At 35.2% G+C, this 22,409-nt stretch overlaps 1 protein-coding gene across 1 annotated transcript in view; it reads left to right on the plus strand.

Annotated features, from left to right (window-relative positions):
* Nucleotides 1-20,922, plus strand: part of LOC149569991 (Translation elongation factor EF1B/ribosomal protein S6 family protein) — a 63,398-nt gene extending 42,476 nt beyond the window's left edge. Inside the window, exon 2 of the mRNA XM_089822651.1 lies at nt 20,326-20,922. Within this exon, the coding sequence (XP_089678777.1) occupies nt 20,326-20,616 (291 nt within the window). The 3' untranslated portion in view covers nt 20,617-20,922. The remainder of the gene's footprint in view (nt 1-20,325) is intronic.
* The last annotated feature ends 1,487 nt before the right edge of the window (nt 20,923-22,409 follow it).

The following is a 22,409-nucleotide window of genomic DNA, read 5'->3' on the forward strand; positions in this document are numbered from 1 at the left end:
ATATAAATTATTTATTGAAATTAAAAAAAATAATAAAGGACAACTAAATAATATTTCACACTCTAATGCAAATAAATAAAATAAATACGCTTATTGGTTATGCTTGAAATGAAAATGCAATGAAGACACTCATTATTGATGATCTATCCATTGCAATTCGATTCCAAAATAACATATAATTTTTTTTTACTTGGTGATCCAATATCCACAAGATTAGTTCAACATTCCATCTTCACCACTTGAAAGAATATAATATAATATAACATTCCATCTTCACTCCTATGTTCAGATTACACTTTTGTGAATCCAGAGAGATTTGAAGACTTTGTCGTTATTCACAATGTTAAAGTTGTAGCTTCAGTCGGATTAATTCGATCTGAGATACATTGTTGTTATTGGTAAATCATCATTTCCTATATATACTTATTCATGTTATATATATATATTATAGTATATAATATATTTTATATTATATATATTTATATATACATATACATTTATATATATTATACAAATTATTATTTTTAATATATTATTTAAATGATGATTAAACCTTAGAGACATCTTTCCTCTCATATTTATATGAGATACAAATTTGCATTTGGAACACACCAATAACAATGACCACGTTAATATATTTGCAGAAAATGATCCATGTTACTCAACATGGTATTAGAGCTAGGTTTTAAATGTAAGAAGACAATTAGACAAAAGAAACATGATGGCTGAAAAGAACAAAGATAAATCTTATTGATGAATTTACAAGAGATGGAGAGCAACATGACATATCTGATATTCCTCGTAAGTAAAGAAAGTTATGTGTGACTGAAAGGGAATAAGAAATAGACATTGAACATAATTCAAACATTATTAGAGTCAATTATCAATGATACTGGTTTCCGTTTCAAGTTATAGAAAACATGACAAGTATCAACATGGCAGAGTATCAACTTGTGTTTCAAGTCAAAAAAAAAAAAAAAAAAAAAAATATATATATATATATATATATATATATATATATATATACAGAAGTGATAGGCGGAAAATAGAATCCAAAGAAGATAGAGACACAGGGAGCCGATTTGTGGGAACACATACCAAAGAGGGTTTTGAGGTTTCAATACACCTTAGGGTGACATCACAACAAGACCCAAATGTTACTCCATCTTTCCCTCATTCCATAATCGAGCATTCTAAGTCATGAATAAGAAGTAAAGGCACCCAAATTCTATCCAACTCAGCAAAGGCCATCAAATGAAAACAAAAAAAACTTGTAGATCAAAGGGAAGCACAAAACATCAATGTTGAATTGGTATTGAGAAGATAACCAATAAATCAGTGAAAGTAACTAACACAACCATCCACACACGAAGTGATAAGGAGTATAAAAAGAGAATGAATCATATAAGATGGAAATTGATATGAAAGGAGGAGCAATAAATAGTTATTTCATTTGCAAACGTGGAGTACACCAAGACAAGTTTTGCACACCTCCATTGATTGGGTAAAACAAGAAAAGATGAATCATATTAGATGACAGATGTGAGGTATTTAAAGGGATACAAATTACTATTAATAATACCTTTCTGCCTTGGCATAACAAACAAAACATATCTACCACCCAACATATCAAGAATATAAAATAAGAATAAGAAACTTGGACAGGCGTTGAACCCCTTATTACAATATATTCATACCAAAGGTGACATGGATTGGAAGATATTTAGTTAGATTGACCACCACCATTCCATGTAGACACATGGGTGAAATATAACAGAGGCACTCTATATATATATATATATATCTAAAATATTGAAGCGACATCTTAAATCTCCTACAGTAGCACTAATATTGACTTAAAATATTTTTCATCCAAAATAGTGAATTTTAGATTGAGCAATAACTAGAGGAAGCAACAGAATTAGTCGTTTGGTCAACATCAACGACTCAAAACATCGACTAAAGCCTAGATAACTAAGGTGAATGGGGAATATTTAACATCGAATATTGCAATGCATATATGAGATATCTAGTCTACATGTTAGCAGGAAAAATTGTCAAGAGATGTGGCTCAGTGAACAAAGAGGCGCATCCTTCCATAATTGATAGATATATAAGACATGAAAGACCACCACTATATCAGATATTATAAAATTAAGAAAATTGGAAATTTGGTGTATGATGTGAATTTAGATCTAGGAATACATGAACACCATTCCATCCTCGAGTGCAAACTAGTTGTATTCACATATTCATGTCTCTACATCAGTTATAAGCAAGTAGAGTTGACACATGTTTTCCACATTGATGAATATTCTTAGAGATAGAAATAAGGACAAATAGAGGAGAAACCAATAACTATTAACTGCCAACACATGTTTTCACATTGATGAATATTCTTAGAGAAAGAAATAAGGACAAATAGAGGAGAAACCAATAACCATTAACTGCAATGGAAGTGATCTACATACTAAAACAATCCATTTAGCAGGAAAGAACACTTGATGAAATCCATACTAATGATAGCGGAATTACTGCAGAGGCAAATATTAGATAGAGCAAGTCCAAAAGTATTGCGAATAAGTCTTTTGAGATGGCATCATGTTTGGCATAATCCCACTCAATCAAACAAATAACCTCTTCTACAAACCAAGTCACCATACAATATGGGGAACATTTCTCGGAATGATATCATTGAGTTTGGAAATAAATTATGAATTCAATATTTGGTCTCTATGGATACCGACACCCTTATATTTAATGAATGTGGCCTCTTAAAGTATTGTTACTACAGTAAACAAAGATCTTGAAGATAATTTTAATTGTTAAGTGCTACAAATAGTTCACATCCTGTGGATATGGTTCATCATAGAATAATGATAACATTTACTGAATTTGTCAAGTATGACTTTTCATGCATCATTAAGAAAGAGGACGTCGAGTCATAATTCAAGAGGAAATTACAGCCATAGTACAGGAAGACGTTGAAAAATGCAATCATAATTCATATGCATTTGAGACTCAACATTTTGATTGAATAAATATTCTTCATGACAATGGTTGATGTACCAATACATGAGTACATTAAGTAAAATAATTTTCAACATGAAAAACCTTAGGACAATTTGTTCCTCTAAAACTAAAGGTAATTCAAAAAAAGGACTTCGAGCTTATTTTGGTAGTACTGGTGTCTTGAAGTTATGGGATCCATATTTCCTTTCTTTTTTTGGTAAAATTGATTGTATCACTTGCTAAGAAAGAAAGAATGAGTTAGAACTTGAGTAGCAAAGGGAGAGTACAAGCTTATGTAGCAATGTGACTACTAAAACTCCATGTTGGTCATTATTGAATTCAACACTACAAAATGAAATGAGTGAGAATTTTACATTGTGCGGGGGAATAATAACCAATGTTCCATTCCCACTTGGACCATCTCAGAGGGGAGATGTTCCATTCTCAAATATCTGTGGACCCTCATATGCAGATTAGTATCCTTATCTTTTACATTTATCTACTCATCGTAGTTTCTCTCCTATTTGTAATTCTATAAATGCTATAAGAGTTATTTGCCTTGATCTTTTTTCTCCTTTATGTGTAGGGATGATCTTGTAGGAAAAACAGGCTGGTACTTTACACATGCTACCAAATATTGTGCAGACTCAATCTTATGGTAGTAACTCAAAAGAAGTTGTGATCCAAAATTTATTAGTCATCTGATGATCTAGCTGGTTAAAGTGAGGCTCAAGAAGCGAATGTGTTTGATGATTAAGATTATGAGTATCCTTCCATATCAAGAGGGAGTCCAATACTTCTTCAAAGACAACCTTATACAAGGAGCTCAAAAGATTGATACTTAGATGAAGTCTTAACATACATGTGTATGACTACATGATTTTGATGGGCCTACTTATGTGTACATACGAGGAAGTAATAACACCTGAAGGTTGAAAGATTAATATCAGATTCAGAGGGAGTCCGACAGGCATCCTTGGGTGAAGAGAGTCTCAAAGGGAGTAACTACAGGTGTTGACTTCCCGAGATCATTGTTTAGAGGGAGAATTTTCGAGGTGCAATCCTTTGTGAATGATATCTTCTCTATAAGGGAGAAGTTCTAAGTGAAATTCATTGTAATGTATTCTTCTGTGTGAGAGAGAATTGAGGTGAAAGCCCTTGTACCGCCCTCTAACTTGGTTCATGGTGGTTACTATTTTGCATATGATATGTAATAAAAGGTGACGATTTTTCATTGACATATGTTTACAGAAGGTAACCATTGTAAGGTGACGATCTTATAAAATGGTAGACCTGTTACCATGACAAACTTCATTAAGTTGTTGTCCCAAAGTGTTAGAAGTCATGATAATGAATATTATATATCATGATCAGACTTCATTAAGTTGTTGTCCTGGAGTGCTGGATATCATGATACTTGTCATGATAGACTTCATGACATAGTGATTTCTAGTTATTTTATCAACTTCATTAAGTTGTTGTCCTGGAGTGCTGAAAATCAGATAACTCATATCCTACTAGGATATATCATATTCTTTTGGTAGGCATCAAGGATTTGGTGCCAGTGCACATCCCAAAAGAATATAAGTATGACAAACATCATATGATTGACATTTCTTGTTGAATTTGAGTTGATGGATATATGTTGATATGTCATTCCAAAAATATCATATTGAGATGATATCTCTTCATTTGCTTGAGAGCATAACATGTTCTATAAATCTTCCCTAGTTAAGAGGGAGTGTTAAAGTTGTAGCTTCAGTTGGATTAATTTGATTTGAAATATATTGTTGTTATTGGTAAATCATCATTTCCTATATATACTTATTCATGTTATATATATATATATATATATATATATATATATATATATATATATATATATATATATATATATATATATATATATATACATAAATATATTTATATATACATATACACATATATTATACAAATTATTATTTTTAAGATATTAATTCAATGATGATTAAACCTTAGAGACATGTCTCCTCTCATTTTTATATGAGATTCAAATTTGCATTTGGAACACACCAATTACAATGGCCATGTTAGTACATTTGCAAAAACGATCCATGTTACTCAACAATTATAAATGGTAGTGATTATCAAATGAAATGGTAGAACAATGTGTTGTAACCATTACCATTTCCTATTTGCTTGGCAATACCGGAATGAAGATTCATTTGATAATGTATAACTTGTATGGCCATTAGGTGTAGCATCATCAAGATTATTTAACAAGTTCACAAAATCATCAAAAAGCTCCATTGCTTGGGTTGGTTAGATTATTTCAATTACACATTATTACTCACAAATGGAGGCCCTTAATTTGCAAATATTTTGGGCTCCATCACAATGCATGGTCCTTTATCCCCTTTGGTTGAAATTGGTAGATAATTTTGCTAAATATCGAGAGCCTTTGGAATAATTCATTCAATGCATGGCCCTTTACAACTTCAAGTTGATTGGAAAATATTTAATCCATTGCCATTTATGATTAATTATTCCATTAATTTTAACCACCCATTTGTTAAAATAAATGCCATTTGGATGAATTCAATGCCACAATGGATAAATTAATTAATTCCAATTTAAAATTAATTCTGTAAAATCAAGGTATATTTGATCTCATCTCAATTTAAAACCCATTTTCATTTTGTAAAATCAAGGTAAATTTAATCTCATCTCAAATTAAAATTGACCACTTCACAAAATTGAGATAAATTTAATCTCATCTCAAATTAAAATTAAATTTCATTTTACAAAATCAAGTTAAATTTAATCCCATCTCAAATTAAAATTGATCTTCATTTTGCAAAATCAAGGTAAATTTAATCTCATATCGAATTTAAATTGATCTTTTTTTTAAATTAACACAAATTGTGTCTTATCTTAATTTGAAATTTATTTCCATCTCAATTAACGTCATTAAAATCGATCTCCTCTTTGGTTAATTCAGTGTCCAATAAATGGAATTCATTTTTTTGCCACTTCAGAAGGTGGATTCCACTTATTTATTTGTCAATCTTGCCACTTGAGAAGGTGGATTCCACTTCTTGATGTGTCAACCTCATAACTTGAGATGGTGGATTCACTCCTTGAAGTGTCAAGATTCAACACTAAAAGGCGAGACATCTTAATTTATTTTCTCGTTATTTATTTCCCTTTTATGCCAATTTAAACTTATGCAATTTTTTAGAACTTATTTTTTTGGCTTAATTTTAATTTCAATTTCTCAATTATCACACTTAGCCAAGTTTTACCATTTTTCCCCAAAATTTGACACTTAGCCAAATTTTATCATTTTTTTTCCAATTTTTTGACATTTAGTCAATTCTTATCAATTTTTTACCAATTTTTTCAACATTCAGCCAAGTTTTACCATTTTTTTGTAACTTGATTTATTGGAAGGTTTGCAACATTCTGAATTATTGCCAAAATTGCTCTAATACCTAAACCAATTGAAGCAAAAAGAGGCGTTCCCGATTTGCAATGGAGTGATGGTATGAAAACCTCACAACATGTCATTTACCATCATAATGAGGTGGTGTACCTAGTGAGGGCTTAATGTTTTTTCTCCTTTCTCATCTCAATGTTACACTTTTATGATTGACTCACTTTTACAATTGATTGATGTGGGAGCTGCAATAGGGTGTCCTTGAGATTGAATCTCAACCTTAGGCCCAAGGCAGGGCCTTATCCTTCTTGGCTGCATTTGCTGTTTTCCCTCCTTGCACTCCCATCCATGGTTGTGTAGGAAGACATGATGAGCCAGTGAGGTGCCCCAAGTATCCTCTACCCCAGGTCCAATGGCAGGAACTTATCCTCTGTGGCCCCGTACAGTCCTTATCCGATGATCCTTAACCATCATGATGAGGTGGTGTACCTAGCGAGGGCTTTACGCCATTCTCCTTGACGTCAACCTCTATCCATTAATTGCATATAATCTATACGATCGACATAAATACATAAGCATGACTACTCATACCACAACAACTTAAGAGATTATGATCGGATTGCCTGCTGTAGATATCATTGCCTCTGCTGTAGATACGATTGCTTCTGCTGTGAACACAATTGCTTCTGCCTTGGATATGATTGCTTCTGTTTGGATATGATATGATTGCTTCTGATGGTTGTTTCTGTTTTGCATATTGTTCCTTCTGCTGCTGATTGATGCCAGGTTGTGTACCTTGTTGCGTACCTCTTCATAGATTAATGATTCTTGATGATGTGATGACCCCTTATTCAATCTGCATATCATAATCTCAATTCTGTAGCACTCACATGTCTTCCATATATGATAATGTCTACCAACTTATTCAATCTGCATATCATACTCTCAATTCTGTAGCATTCACATGTCTTCCATATATGATAATGTCTACCGATATTCTACTTTCAATTCTGCAATATTCGTCTGGTGTAAACATGTATTCATGTGTCTGCTGTACTAAGACTGTTCTTATTTGACCATCTTCCTTGATCTCTTGAACAATTGCTTCTGCTGGTTGTTTCGTTGTCTTTGCTGTGCATCTGATTGTCACTAATGATGTTTGATGCTATTTGCTGAATATATATAGCCTTAGTTATAGGATTCGCCTGAAACAGGCCGGATTCCGATTCCGATCTGATCCGATCTGGTTCTTGATTCGGGCCTGGATTCGTGAGGTTCCAGGCAGGATCTGTGATCCTGACTTTGGATCCATCAGGATCCACAGCCTGCAAATCCAGGCGGATTCACTGGCAGGATCAAGGATCCTAACCAGATCCTGTGCGAATGAGTAACAAAATGAGTATACTTGCAGCTCATCAGTACCCCTCTGATGCAATTTTTCTTGAAAATCCATTTGATGATTGAAATAAAAAACTTTAGTCTCGACTCTTTAATGAGTGAGTCATGTTACTGTTGAGGTTGTCAGGATTGCTGCAAATGTAATAGCATTACTTGTTTGAGGTACGTGTTTTCCAAATGGCAGTCATCTCTCTTTATATAGTGGATGGGATATGAATAGACATTAATATTTAATTAATATAACAATTTATAATTTAACTACACACACACACACACACAGACACACACACACACACACAACTTCAGTTTAGTCTCTTGGGTTTATCCAACTGAAGCTACCAAACATTAACACTCCCTCTTAGCTAGGGATGATAGATACAAGACCATATATTACCATAATGTAATATAAATATATTGGGAGTAATGGCCTCCTAAATGTCAACTCATTTGACATTCACCACATACTCTTTGAGCAATGGCCTCCTGAATGTTGAGTCACAAGATATTCACCAAGTACTGTGAGTAATGGCTTCTTGAATGTCAACTCATTTAACATTCACCAAGTATTGTGAGTAATGGCTTCTTGAATGTCAACTCATTTAACATTCACCAAGTACTTTGTGTAATGGCCTCTTGAACATCAATTTGCGTGACATTCACCATGTACTCAAAATGTTCATAAAGTATGTGCACGTGCATTCTCATAATGCTTACCATATGAACATCTACCATGCAAAGTATAATTTATCATGATCTGCATATACATCATAAGATATCCATCATAATAGAAAATTAAGTTATTGTAAGATTGTAACCTTTCAATAACTTCTACAAATACAAGTGATAATCATTTGGAAGTTGTCACTTCCTCATGACATACACAGGGGGTAGGCCCATTAAAACCATGCAGTCACACACATGAACTTTTAGACTCCCTCTGAATATCAAATCTTTTGAGCTCTTCATCCAAATGAAGGGTCAAGACTCCTTTGTAATATCAATCTTCCTCTTCCTGCAAGAGCATCCTCGGAGAGAAAGATCAAGACAAATAACTCTTATAATACATATAAAGTTCCAAATGAAAGGTTGACCACAAAAGTAGTAACAACAACATTGAAGATATAATAAAATATTCATCTTATTATTCTTATTACTTCCCATATAACTTATCATTATCTCCTTATATATATGTTTCCATGTTTTAATTAATTACTCAACATATATCTATTCATATAAACTATTTTATTTATTATTATATTAATTCACTATATATATATATAATAATCGTTGTATTAAAATAGCTTACCTTAGTAGGTGGGTCCATGTTATACCCATGGCCTACTTTACTCACCTTTTTACCTATCCTAGTGTTTCAATGGTACTCGTGTGCTACCTTGGCAGTGTTTATGTTCAATGTATATTGAATATGAAAAGTGGTTTGCACGCGTTAATAACCATCTCCTTACAATGTGTCGCTTTATATCTCTTTTCTTCCCATCTTATTTGATAAATGTTTAATAATATTTTTCTCCATCCATTTGATGACCTTGTTTGAAGCACATGATATTTCTCTCTTTCCCGCCGCTGGGTATCCACGTAGGATGCAAGATTTTCTTCTATGTTTGCTCGTCAGCGATGGGTCTACCTTCCACTTTCCCCGATAATACTTACTCCTTCCTATTTCGCTGTCTACATCTGCCGCTGATTTGTTTCTTCTTCCAAGGTTTACGCAAACGCCTCCCTCTATCAGATTGCATTGACTACTAGTGAATGCAATGCAATCTCTGACAGATTGTTTTTCAGGCTCAGGGGTGAGAACTTGTTCTCATATGTCACCAACAGATGCAATGTAAGTATGAAGTGGAGGTTTGATGTGTGTGAGATGTACGCAAAGAAATCTGCACCAATATTTGTGACCTGAGCTTTAAGTGATGCACAAAATAAACGATTTGACAAGCCCTGTTCTTAGCAGTCGGATCAAGTCAAATTGATGGGAGATCATGGGCTACTTGGACAATGTCGCCACTTGGTAGAGTGATGCCGAGCTGAGCAGATCGAAAGGGAGGCAACAAGATATGTCTGAATGTCAGATCCCAATATGATACCAACTATATGTTGTATCACACGGATCGAGATACCATTAATGATTGGATTGGGGTCTGCATAAAGTGCAGGTGCTGTGTCGTGGATCTCCTTTACAACAGAGTATCTGCAAACTGTGCTTGATGTAAGGTGGGCAATTGACTGAAACAAAGAGAGGAGATCTGCTACCGTATGGAGTAAAATCAGACTATGCCTCTGCATTCTGTCATTGCATATGCACAATTGGTGCTGAATTAGATGCCAGATCCGATGCAAATAAAAAAAGCAAACCATTAATAGGCCTCTATTTTATTGAAGCAGCTTTGTATACAATTCATTGATGGGATGTTCCCTCCCTTATATTCATAATGTGACATGTATTTCTATTCATTTTGTGCAGATCCCCGTCTATATGAATTTTCTACATATTGTAGTATTGTCTTCATAATTTTGAATTATTTCTGAAGTCTCACGGATCTGGTAGGGAACCTAGTTCTGATACCATATTTAGGTTGTCAGGATCGCTACAAATGTAATAGCACTGTCTGTTTAAGGTATGTGTTTTCCAAACGGCAGTCATCTCTCTTTATATTGTGGATGGGATATGGGACATGTGACATGTCTATTCATTAATATAACAATTTATAATTTAACTACACACACATATACTTATTATATATATTATATCACACACACACGCGCACACACACACACACACACACAACTTCAGTTTAGTCTCTTGAGTTTATCCAACTGAAGCTACCAAACATTTAACAGTTACTAACTTTAAGTCTAATGATCTATATTTGATTATTCATAATTTCATTTTGTAATTCAATAATTCAATGTGAATGTGTTGATTTTCTTTATAATTGTGAAAAAAGATTCATAGATCCATACTAGAACCATAGATTCATACTATGAAATGATTTAGTTTTAGAATTATGTATATTTCTCTCATCTTTCTCTCTCCCTCTCCCTCTCCCTCTCCCTATATATATATAATATTCACGAATCCTAATTGGGAAAAAAATCGCGAATCCACGGATCTGATTCATTTGCCCGAATCGGATTCGTATCCTGAATCAGCAACTATGTATATAACTTATCCCGCTGCTTATTGATTGCTTCTGTTCATTCGCTATATAGCTTTATCCATATGCACATCCTTTCTCAAATCTGTATATGATCTCTTTCCAAACTGCATATTCTCCTCTTTCAGATCCACACATGCCTAGTCATTTATTTTAACTTGCCTAACCTTCACAGTTAACATTAATATTTATTTTTCTGCTCTTTCTTTTTCCAACTAGCGTTCCTCATATCCAGATTCACTTACTTAAATATTCCATCACACCTTTTCATGAAGAGGTATGAATCTCCCAAGGTAGTCGGCCCTTTTTATGTTTTCTTACAATGAATGAATGATTTTAATGATGTCTCCAAGACTGAACAGTCTAAGGGAGCCTTAAGCTATCTCCATATTCCTTTCCATGTCTGAACTTATCTTATGAATCTTAACCCAAAAAACCAGAGTTTGGTTGATCTCATCCTCTTCAAATAAGCTGTGCTTGTTGTCAGCTTTCAAGATGATTTCATATTGAGCCCGAAAATAATCATAAGCTGCACAGTCTGCGAAGGACATCAAGTAGGATTTGAAAAATGGGCATGGTTGTATAGTGAAGAAAGAGAACTTTGATTTGTTGACAGATAGAAGATCGAGAACGAAATAGGACTGCAAAAGTGGAATATTCTACTATAAAAGGAATAACAAAATTGAAGCAGAACGTAGTTGTTGATAAACAAGTAGGTGGAAGAAAGTAGACATGAGCTAGAGAAATACGGAAAGACCTAGGTGGACAGATAAAGATATAGTTTCGAGAAAATAGAAGTGGAAGCTGCAGATTCTAGGTAAAAAGTGATGATGGATCATGTATCAATACATGTGGGAATGGTAAGTTAGAAGGTGAGCACAAAGCAGTTTATAGAGCTGCAGAATGCAGTAAAATTATAAAGAAGGACATGAGTTCATGTAGATAGGTGAAGTACAAGGGACTTGAAGGATGGCAAGGGACAGTGCATATTGTGCTGACAAAGGATAGAAGTAGAAGGGTAAATGAGCCAAATTGAAGTGGATGCTAGGTACTGAAATATGCTACTTGTATAGTTGTTTGAAGTAGTCACAGTGTGAGTGGAATTTGGTAAGTACGACTAAAGGAAACTAAGGTGAATGCATGATGAAATAGGACATAATTTGAAATCAGAAAGCCAGCAGGGGGAGGACGATGGAGCTAGTATTAACAGTTGATAGTAGACCTCAAATAATAAATTGGAAAGAAGGCAAATGCACAAAAAAAGGTTATGCAATGATAAGGTGGGAACTTAGTAATAATTTTGAAGTAGAATAGAACACGAGATGTGGCGGGGACACAAAGTATGGATGAAATGTGTGTGAATTCTAGCAAGGATTGGAGAAAGGTAGATTCCAAATAAGTAATAGAAGTCACGAGGTTAAGAAGAAATGGTATTAGTTCCTATTATAGTATGGAAAAAGATGGAGGAAAATGTGATAGATGCATGGAACTTTGTGACAAATGTAGAGCACTAGAATGTAGGATGCTTGTGAGTTCACAGAGACACATGGAACTTTGTGATGAAAGTAGACCACAAGAATGTAGGATGCTTGTGAGATAACAAGAAAATGGTAAATGTCATGCCCTAGATACAAGAGAAGTATATGGTTAACCTTAAGGCCAAGGCCACTAAGCCGCACTATGTAAGCAACACTATGTGAAGATCATTCAATATAAACCTTGACCATTGGTAAGCCAACTGTAAGCCAACTGTATCATCTAGATTATGATGGAATTATTGAACCTCAGCCAACTCCTTGCAGAGGAAGTACTTTTCTTTTGGTTGACTCTTACTATCGATTCATTACCTTGGTGAATTTTAAGTATATGAATACATAAAATTAATCAGTTTTGATCACTTTTGGCATCCCAGATAAATGATTAAAGTTTACGAGGAGAAAAGATAGGCAAGGCTTAAGAGGCCAGGGAAGCGATTCATTGTTTTTTAGAGTCAAGAGTGATTATATGTTATTAGTTATTAAAGCCTGGTCAATGGATTAGTAAATTATAAATCACCTAAAACTCGGAAATTAAAAAGTGGTGATATATCATGAAGGGGAGCGATTATTACTGATTTAGCAAGCGGTCTTCATAAAAAAGAAATCTTAATAAAGAAAGGAATTAAGAGTTGAACCAAAGAGGTGTGATTAAATGAAAAAGAAGCTATTCTTTAGAGAAAACACATTTTCTCACAAAGGGACAACAACCACAAAGGGGTGCATAACTTCAAGAGTGATAAGGTATAAATAAGAGAGGCTATGCAAGACTAGAAGATCAACATGGAATTAAGACCATAGGGACTCTGATTGGATAGAAAGTAGTGATTGGCACCCAAAAGTTCTTAGATTTCGTGGTGATTACTATGAAAAAGAAGGGATATGATGCACTGTTAGGGAGAGGATGACTGGTCACAGTGAAGGCGAATCACAATTGGAAGAAGAATACCATTTCCATTGAAGTAGATGGACAGAAGTATACTATTGACTTGAAGAATTAAACTATAAGTTAGGAACTCGAATTTGATTCAGAGGCTGGGGGAGAAGATGGTGAGGGAGTCGAGCCATATGAAGAAGGTATATTATGGCTAGTATAATGCTTAGAGGATGAAACAAGTTCCCTTAATGGTCTATTTCATTGGCAAATAGGGGACTATGAAGTGTTTCAACCATAATGTAATATGTTGTAGATTCAGGTTGTGATGGGATCTCAAGAGGAATACCTAGGATGCTATGAGGAGTACAAGGAGGGTACGACTACGTTGGATGACACCGCAAGACACATTCAAGAAGGATAGAGAAATAGAATATGAAGAGGCTAAGTTGGAAAAGATGAATTTAGGGGAGGAAAACCATTCTAAGGAGATTCTCATAGGAGATGCCTAGGATTCAGTGTTAAAAGTAACAACCTTTAGAATCTTCCTCGAATATAAGGATGTGTTCGCATGGATGTACAAGGACTTAAAGGGGGTGCCACAAAAGTGTGCGTCCATCGAATACCTCTCGTACTTGGAGCAAGACCAATGCACAAGAGACCCTATCAAATGAACAAGAACTATGCGGCCAAAGTACAAGAAGAGATCACTGAGATGCTTGATGCAAGCATAATATTCAAAGTCTAGACTAGTGAGTGGGTGTCCCCATAGTAATATCCTTGAAAAAAGATGGGAACCAAATTTGGATGTGTAGACTTTAGATGCCTAAATGCGGTAATGATAAAGGACCCCTTTCCAATTCCATTTACTGACACCATTTTAGAAGTGGCCAGTCATGAGATGTACTCTTTCATGGATGAGTTTTTAGGGTATAACCAAATCAGCATTGTGGAAGAGGACAAACTGAAAACCACATTCATAGTGGAAGACGTCATGTATGCATACGACAACATGCCATTTGGGTTATTCAATGTACCCACCACATTCTAGAGAATCATACTCCACATCTTTTATGGAATGTCAGTAGGGAATTTCAAAGCTTTCTTGGACGAATGGTCAATCTACACTGGGAAGGAGCACCACTTGAAAACCATTGGAGAATGCATAGAGCGTTGTCGGGAGGACATTTGCTATGGTGGAAATGGAGATAACGAGGTGCAAGTTGATGAACACCATTGAGGATGGATGCTCAGGCGTTAATATTCTCCATGAGGAGACTTGGAAGGCCCTTGAAAAACCAACCATTTGGCCACCCACATTCCAGTCAGTAGGAGAAGATCAACATGGAATTAAGCCCATAGGGACTTTGATTGGACAAAAAATAGTAATTGGCACCCAATAGTTCTTCTTAGATTTCGTGGTGATTACTCTGGAAACAAAGGGATATGATGCATTGTTAGGGAGAGGATGATTGGTCATAGCAAAGGTGAATCACAATTGGAAGAAGAATACCCTTTCCATTGAAGTAGATGGGCGGAAGTAGTTTATTGACTTGAAGAACCAAACTATAAGTTAGGAGCTCGAATTCGATTTAGAGGCCGAGGGATAAGACGAGGGAGTCAAGCCAGATGAAGAAGGTATATTATGGCTAGGAGAATGCCCAAAGGATGAAACAAGTTCCCTTAATGATCTATTTCACCGGCAAATGGGAGACTATGAAGTGTTTCAAGCATAATGTGATATGTTGCAGATTCAGGAAGCGATGGGATCTCAGGAGGAATACTCAGGATGTATGAGGAGTACAAGGAGGATACGACTACCGTAGATGACACCGCAACACAAAAATTCAAGGACAACAAAATAGAATATGAAGAGGCTAAGTTGGAAAAGATGAATTTAAGGGAGGAAAACCATCCTAAGGAGATTCTCATAGGAGATGATTGGGATCTGGTGTTAAAAGTAACAACCTTTAGAATCTTCCTAGAATATAAGGATGTGTTCGCATGGGCGTACAAGGACTTGAAGGGTGTGCCACAAAATTGTGTGTCCGTCGAATATCTCTCGTACTTGGAGCAAGACCAATGCACAAGAGACCCTATCAAATGAACAAGAATTATGCGGCCAAAGTACAAGAAGAGATCACTAAGATGCTTGATGCAAGCATAATATTCAATGTCTAGACTAGTGAGTGGGTGTCCCCATAGTAATATCCTTGAAAAAAGATGGGAACCAAATTTGGATCTGTGTAGACTTTAGATTCCTAAATACGGTAACGATAAAGGAGCCCTTTCCAATTCCATTTATTGACACCATTTTAGAAGAAGTGGTTGGTCATGAGATGTACTCCTTCATAGACGATTTTTTAGGGTATAACCAAGTCAGCATTGTGGAAGAGGACAAACTAAAAGCCACATTCATAGTGGAAGATGTCATGTATGCATACAACAACATGCCATTTGGGTTATGTAATGTACCTGCCACATTCTAGAAAATCATACTCTACATCTTTGATGGAATGTCAATAGGGAATTTCAAAGCTTTCTTGGATGAATGGTAGATCTACAGTGGGAAGGAGCACCACTTGAAAACCATTGAAGAATGCATAAAACGATGTCGGAGGGGAAGGCTGGCATTAAATCCACAGAAATGCAGATTTATGGTCCTTCAAGGTAGGCTTCTGAGCCACATAGTATGCAAAGAAGGGTTGAAAACAGAGCCTAACAAGATTAGAGTCATTGTTAACATGGATGCTCCCTTAGATGTGATTGGTGTTAAGTCATTCTTGGACATGTAGAGTACTATAGGAGGTTCATAAAGGAATTTGCAAAAGTATTCCTAGCCTTGGAAAAATTCACTAAGAAAGGAGAACAATTCATCTGGGGATAGAATAGGAGGAGGCTTTCCAAGAACTAAAGAGGAGATTGGTAGGAGCACCCATTCTCATAAACCCAAACTAAAACAAGGAGTTCCATGTCTACTTGGATGCCTCCAACTATGTAGTGGATGCCACATTGGCACAAACTGGACAAGAAGGACTACTTGCAAAAGCTGAACAAAACTACAATACCATAGAGAGAGAAGCACTAGATATGGTCTATGCAGTTAAAAATTTAGACATTATTTATTAGCCGCTCCCTTCATATTTTTTGTTGATCATCAAGCTCTCTTATACTTGGGTAATAAGCCTATTATAGATGGGAGGGTAAGTAAGTGGCTAATCTTTACCTTAGAAATCATAGTCCATCTTGGAAAGAACCATGTGATTGCAGATCAATTTTCTGGGATAAAGTTAGGAGAACCTGCCAGAAATGGAGTGAACAAGGATTTCCCAAATGTGCATCTATTCCAAATCGTTGTACTACTGCATTGGTATGAAGGTATTGGCCAAAAGTTTTTGCTAGTTTTAAACTATGTTACCAGTTTGAGTTCGGGTTTGGAGAACCAATTCGCTAGTACTACAAAATCTTGAAATGGGGTTTGATTTCGTTTGGGTTTGTTAGTACAAAAACATGTACGTACATACATATACATATACATATGTATGCAATCTAAAAGAAGGAATTAAGATTAGAATGCCAAATAGTATTATAAAAACAACAAAAACATTATAAACTTGTAATCATAACATCATATTTATTAGCAACACCAAAATATTAAATAATATTGAGTCAAGTATCATTATTTTGACTTTCAACGATTATAACTTTATGGTAAGTTATAATCATCTAATAAATTATCTAAATCTTCATCTTCTTTTTCTCATCATCAAAGGCATTTGTTGATTCACAAATAGTGCCAATGTCAATGTCATCAGTTGCACTAATGACATTCCTGCTTTCTAAGTTGTCAAATGCTTATTACTTTTTCATTGTATAGAGAGCTTGTTAGTTTGTAATCTGTGTAACATTAGTATTGGGGTAAGTCGGGACGACAGGACAAATTTTTGGGATGGGGGGAAGATGGGCCTCATTTTCGAGATTGTGGGGGGACGGCGGCAAGGTGAGGACAAGACAAGGAGAGGGGTGTTGTATAGCATACATATAGAGTTTGAAATGCTAGTTATGAAATGATGTTTTAGTAGAACATACCAAATTAAATCACTTGAACATAGAAAAATTGCAAGATGAACTAGAACCATTGAACATTCAACATAGTAACATATTACATAGCCAATAGTAACATTAAAAACTCAAAATTAAAATAGAAATTCAAGTACCCATCCCAGCGACAACATGGTTGCAGAATGGCGGAGGTGGGGGTACTCGGGTACTCAAGTACCTGTTGTGGGGACCTCTTAGGGATGGGTACTTCAAATTTTGGGAGGGGGGTGCGAGTCCCTGTGTTATACTATTTGTAATTAACATTCTACTTGAAAAATGTTATATAAGTAGCTTGCAAGTCCCTTCACCTATTGAAGATGTTGTTTAATGTTTAAAATATTCCAATTTATCAAACAGGGGTCATTATCAGCAATTGGATATAAAAATTTACACTGGAAGAGATCTTGAGTGCTAGTTTAAGTTGACATAACAAATATCTGAACTTCAGCAAATGTTTTTTGTAGTTCAAATTCTATAATAATAGTTTTCTGCACTAAATTATAGAATGTTTCTCAGTGGAACTGTACTTGGTTCACACTCGGTTTGCTTGGCGCTGCCCTGGTTTGACCATACCTGGGTTTGGCCTGGAGGAACCAGCCTGCCCGGGTTCAAACCCAAGTGGAACCCAAAAGGGAATCAGGACCAGAACCAAGGACCGGTTCGATATTCACCTGGTTTGAAGGGCTGCAGGGAGAACTGGGTAACTAAGGTTTTAAAAAATGGGAAATTGCTTTCTTGAACTTTTTCTAGTTTTTAAAATTTTTTCTTTAATAGCCTTACCTTATTTCTGATATTGAATCTTGATCTACCTTTACTATCCTAGGATTGAAATAAGATGCTACTGCAACTAAAGCATGATGTAGAGTGTTCCAGAGATCTCTGCTGTCAAATAGGCTGAATTTTTAAGAAATGTGCATGGTGCTTTTTGGATTTTTACTTTTTCTCTATCAAAACTCTCATACAAAAAGGCCATGCAAGGTTCACCATCATTGAGCATTCTCAAAATTTCAACTCATAGCTTAAACACCCTTGAATCTTCTGCTCGTTCCTAATATGATCCTAAGATAACTCTTTCAATCTCTTTTTAAACCTCACAACTATTTAAATCAACCTCCCAATCCACAGAAGTTTTCTTTCATTTTGGCTATCCTTCATTCAGCACTGGAATCCTCCAGATCTTTGTTAACAGACTTCTGTCTCAAAGGATTTGACCAATATGTTGGAGATATGTGCAACTTTATTTATCGATCACTACCTCTAATTTACTATAGGACTCACCCATAGTGGAACCCCTGAAACTCACATATCCAGTATCTTCCAAGCTGGTAGAGCCAAAGATTACTTTATAGCACCTGCAACTTTACTATATTGTTACATTAGAAGATCTTTTGAAGTGGTATGTAACCTTCCCAAACCTGATGGGTCTATTGTACTGCTTCGCCTCACTATTATTAGCATGCCAAAGGGGAGAGCCAAATATTGCACCTGCAACCACTGTCCATTTCTTTAGTTTCCATATCAGATTGCAGCTTAATGCCAATATAAAATCAATATACCACTTCCCAAATGCTACACACTTACAAACCAATTATGAGGATTCCATACACAAATATAGTTTTGGGAACCTAAAGGAGTGCACAACTTGCTTACTGCTGATGTCCTAATTATGACTAAGACAATCTGGAGACTTCCAACCAGAACTAGCCAATCATAAGGCCCATCATAAGGGGTTTGATTCTAGTTTAGCAACAAAACAATGTTGGGAAATCTCATTACTAATTTTTGCCAACAATATGAGTATCTTGAAGAGCTGTACATCCTTGTTAGCCAAAAAATCTGCCACAACCATTTTGGTCTTTATAACGACGAATCAGTTCAATGTAACAAAACTTTTTTTTCTGCAACAATGCTTTCTGCAAAAGGAGAACCCAAAGCTTCTAATATGGAGAAAAATGTCAATTCACTGCAAATAACCTGTCATCTCAATTTCTGGATGCTTCCAATTCGGAAAAAAATGCCTGTTCGCTGCATTAATATGTGAATCATCATTTGCCTTAATTTTCTGGATAACCTTAAGGCTTCCTTGCATAAGCAGTCTGAAGGCCTAGCAAATGTGCTTTCATCTCTGCTTCATTATTCATTTTGTTACCTAATAATTCAGCCTCTTCTAAAACAAAAGCACGGCATGAATCCCTTATCACGTATCTAGCCCGTGCCACACATGGTTGCCTTTGGAGGCCCCGATATCACCCAACTTTGGATCCAGCCATTTATCCTTGTGACTATTCCCTTTATAACTTATTATATCATTAAGATGAATTTTCGTGGCAGTGTTTTGCATGTAGGAAAAAGGTAATATTTGCCACCAGCCCATGCTTTTCATGAAATGTAAGTTATGTCTTTGTGCCTATTATTTGCTTCAATCCTGCTCAAGAGTGTTGCAGAAACTTCATTACAAGTTTGGCCATATAAGTTTTCCCCAAAGCCTAATGTGCTGCCTGGGACATGCAATAAGATCGACATCGCAAAGTAAATATCTAGATACTGGCCCTTCTTTATCTAGATTCTGAACACTAGAACATTCTGAACATTGATCAAAACTGGATATTTGTGATTACTGTAGCAAGGTATAATGGTTCTTTTCATTTCCTATATTGCTCATCTTTATGTGCTCTAGTATCAGGAAGAAAGATAATAAAAGGGACAACATTTTAGGATATGAATTATTGATATAGTTTTTCTGTAATTCACAGGAAAATTAGTCCATATTGCAGATTATGATAACATGTTTCTGGTTATCTTTGATTGTAGGGTCAAATGATGCAGATGACGATGATGGTTACTCCAACATTCCCTAAGGAGCTGGAATACTTGAATAAAGATGATAGATTACTTCGTTGGCTTTTAGTGAAATCTAGAAATACCTCCTATGGCATGGATTTTGTAAGTGAATCTGAGGGCAAAGGAAGTCTCTACAATAAATACACAAAGGGTGATGGGTTTGAAGATGGCGACGATGAGTATGATGACGACGATGCTGAGTATGAAGTTGAGGAGCCTACTGAGGTTGAAGTTAAAAAAGAAGATGAGAATGCAACCTAGAAAATTGAGCAGAATTTGATTTCAATGACTGATTGTTGTTGTTTTTAGTTGAATCTTGCAGCATTGGAAGTCACATTACCTCTAGATGATAAAATCTAAGCTCTGAGATGTATTTAGTACCAGCTTTTTTTTGTATTTGTTATGGATGAAATGGACGTGTACTACAAGCTCTCAGCACACATTTTGTCAAGTGTAGTGTCAAATTCAAATAAAAACATGTTACTGTAAATTTACGCTACAGAGTTTCACTTAACCGATGAACATTTCGCTTGTGATGAATGAGGAATGGCAGAACCATGTTGTTAACAGTTGTTTATGAAGATATATGAAGTGCAAATGTAGGCTGTGCCATAACATTTTTGAGGACTTCACCACTTAAAGTAGGATACATGTTTGTATGACTCACTCTATAGTAATAGAATCAAAGAAAAGCAAGGGGGTTACTATAACGGTCTACTGCTTATTTTATTTGTCCTCTAAAACGCACTTCTCTGAAATATTTATATTGAACTCTTTCAAGAGAACTGAACTAATTTGATGTATTGGTCAGATTCAGCCATGGTCGAGAAGAAAATACTATTTTCTTTGTGAAATTCTTGAAAGATATAATTAAACAAAATTTCCATTTTGTATTTTTACTTGTTAACGAGGTCCTTTGGTGGTTCATAGCAAAACTCTGCAAAAGATTGCGTTAGCTCGCAAGTAATTGGCACAGAGCAGGTCTGGATGACCAATTTCTCCCTGCATATGGGTACAAACGTTGAGGCACACGGAAACTGGCAGAAACTCTATATTTGATTGCATTTGTATCAGTAATTTCAATTAAATCTTGGTTTTACAGTAGGGTTCAATCTGGCTTGAGACTACATAGACATTCAAACTAAATTCACTAAGCTAAATATAGTAAATTTGCGGCATGTGATGTTGAGCATGAGATGGACGATCCATCAAGACATTAACGAGAGAGAAATAAAGAGGTGGGAATTGAACGAGTCACTCCTCAAAAAAATAAGAATCCGATCCATAATTTCACTTGAGCCATACATAGGATTCATTGTGACATTATGCCCCAAAATTGAAAACATGAAGTTTTGAAACTATTGAAAACAAGCAAGTGGATACTATTGTTGATGATGATTTGTGCATTATGGAAACACGTATGTTAGTTTTGGATGTTATCCTCTTTGATATGAAGTAAATAATAATAGAGGTATAAATAATGTCAATCTCAAAACTCCCAACACCATGGTAGGATCTTTTCCAAATGCCAATACCAGTATATCAGTCGGTGCCACCAATAGTAATGGCGATAATCAAGGGTCTCACTCTTTAATTAGAGGAACAAAGGAAAGAATCACTACGAGTTTGAGTAAAGGGAAAAACCAATTAAAATGTTCAGAGGTAAGTGTCAAAATCTTAATGAAGCATATGGAGTCCTAAAGAAGACAACCAAAACCGTGGCTTGGTAAATCCAACAAGATAAATGTATTTGTATGATTAAATGAAAGGTCTAAACTAAGACTTGATCTAGGGCACGTTGAAGTTAAAATAATAAGAACTTGGAAGTAGAAATGAAATACAAAGTCTCAGTTGAGAATGATAAAAATATATCACGAATATTATGTAATATTCAATATTGAGTTAAAATGGTTATGCAAAGTCTCATTTGAGATGATAAAAATATATCATGAATATTATGTAATATTCAATATTGAGTTAAAATGGTTATGCTTAATGTTATAGATGGATTAAGAATACTCAAAATTGATAAGATCATTGAAATTGAGTTTTCA

The sequence above is a fragment of the Cupressus sempervirens genome, chromosome 3 (genome assembly GCF_028749045.1).
Source record: "Cupressus sempervirens isolate cs-2001-9-10 chromosome 3, ASM2874904v1, whole genome shotgun sequence".
In the NCBI taxonomy this organism is placed as follows: Eukaryota; Viridiplantae; Streptophyta; class Pinopsida; order Cupressales; family Cupressaceae; genus Cupressus; species Cupressus sempervirens.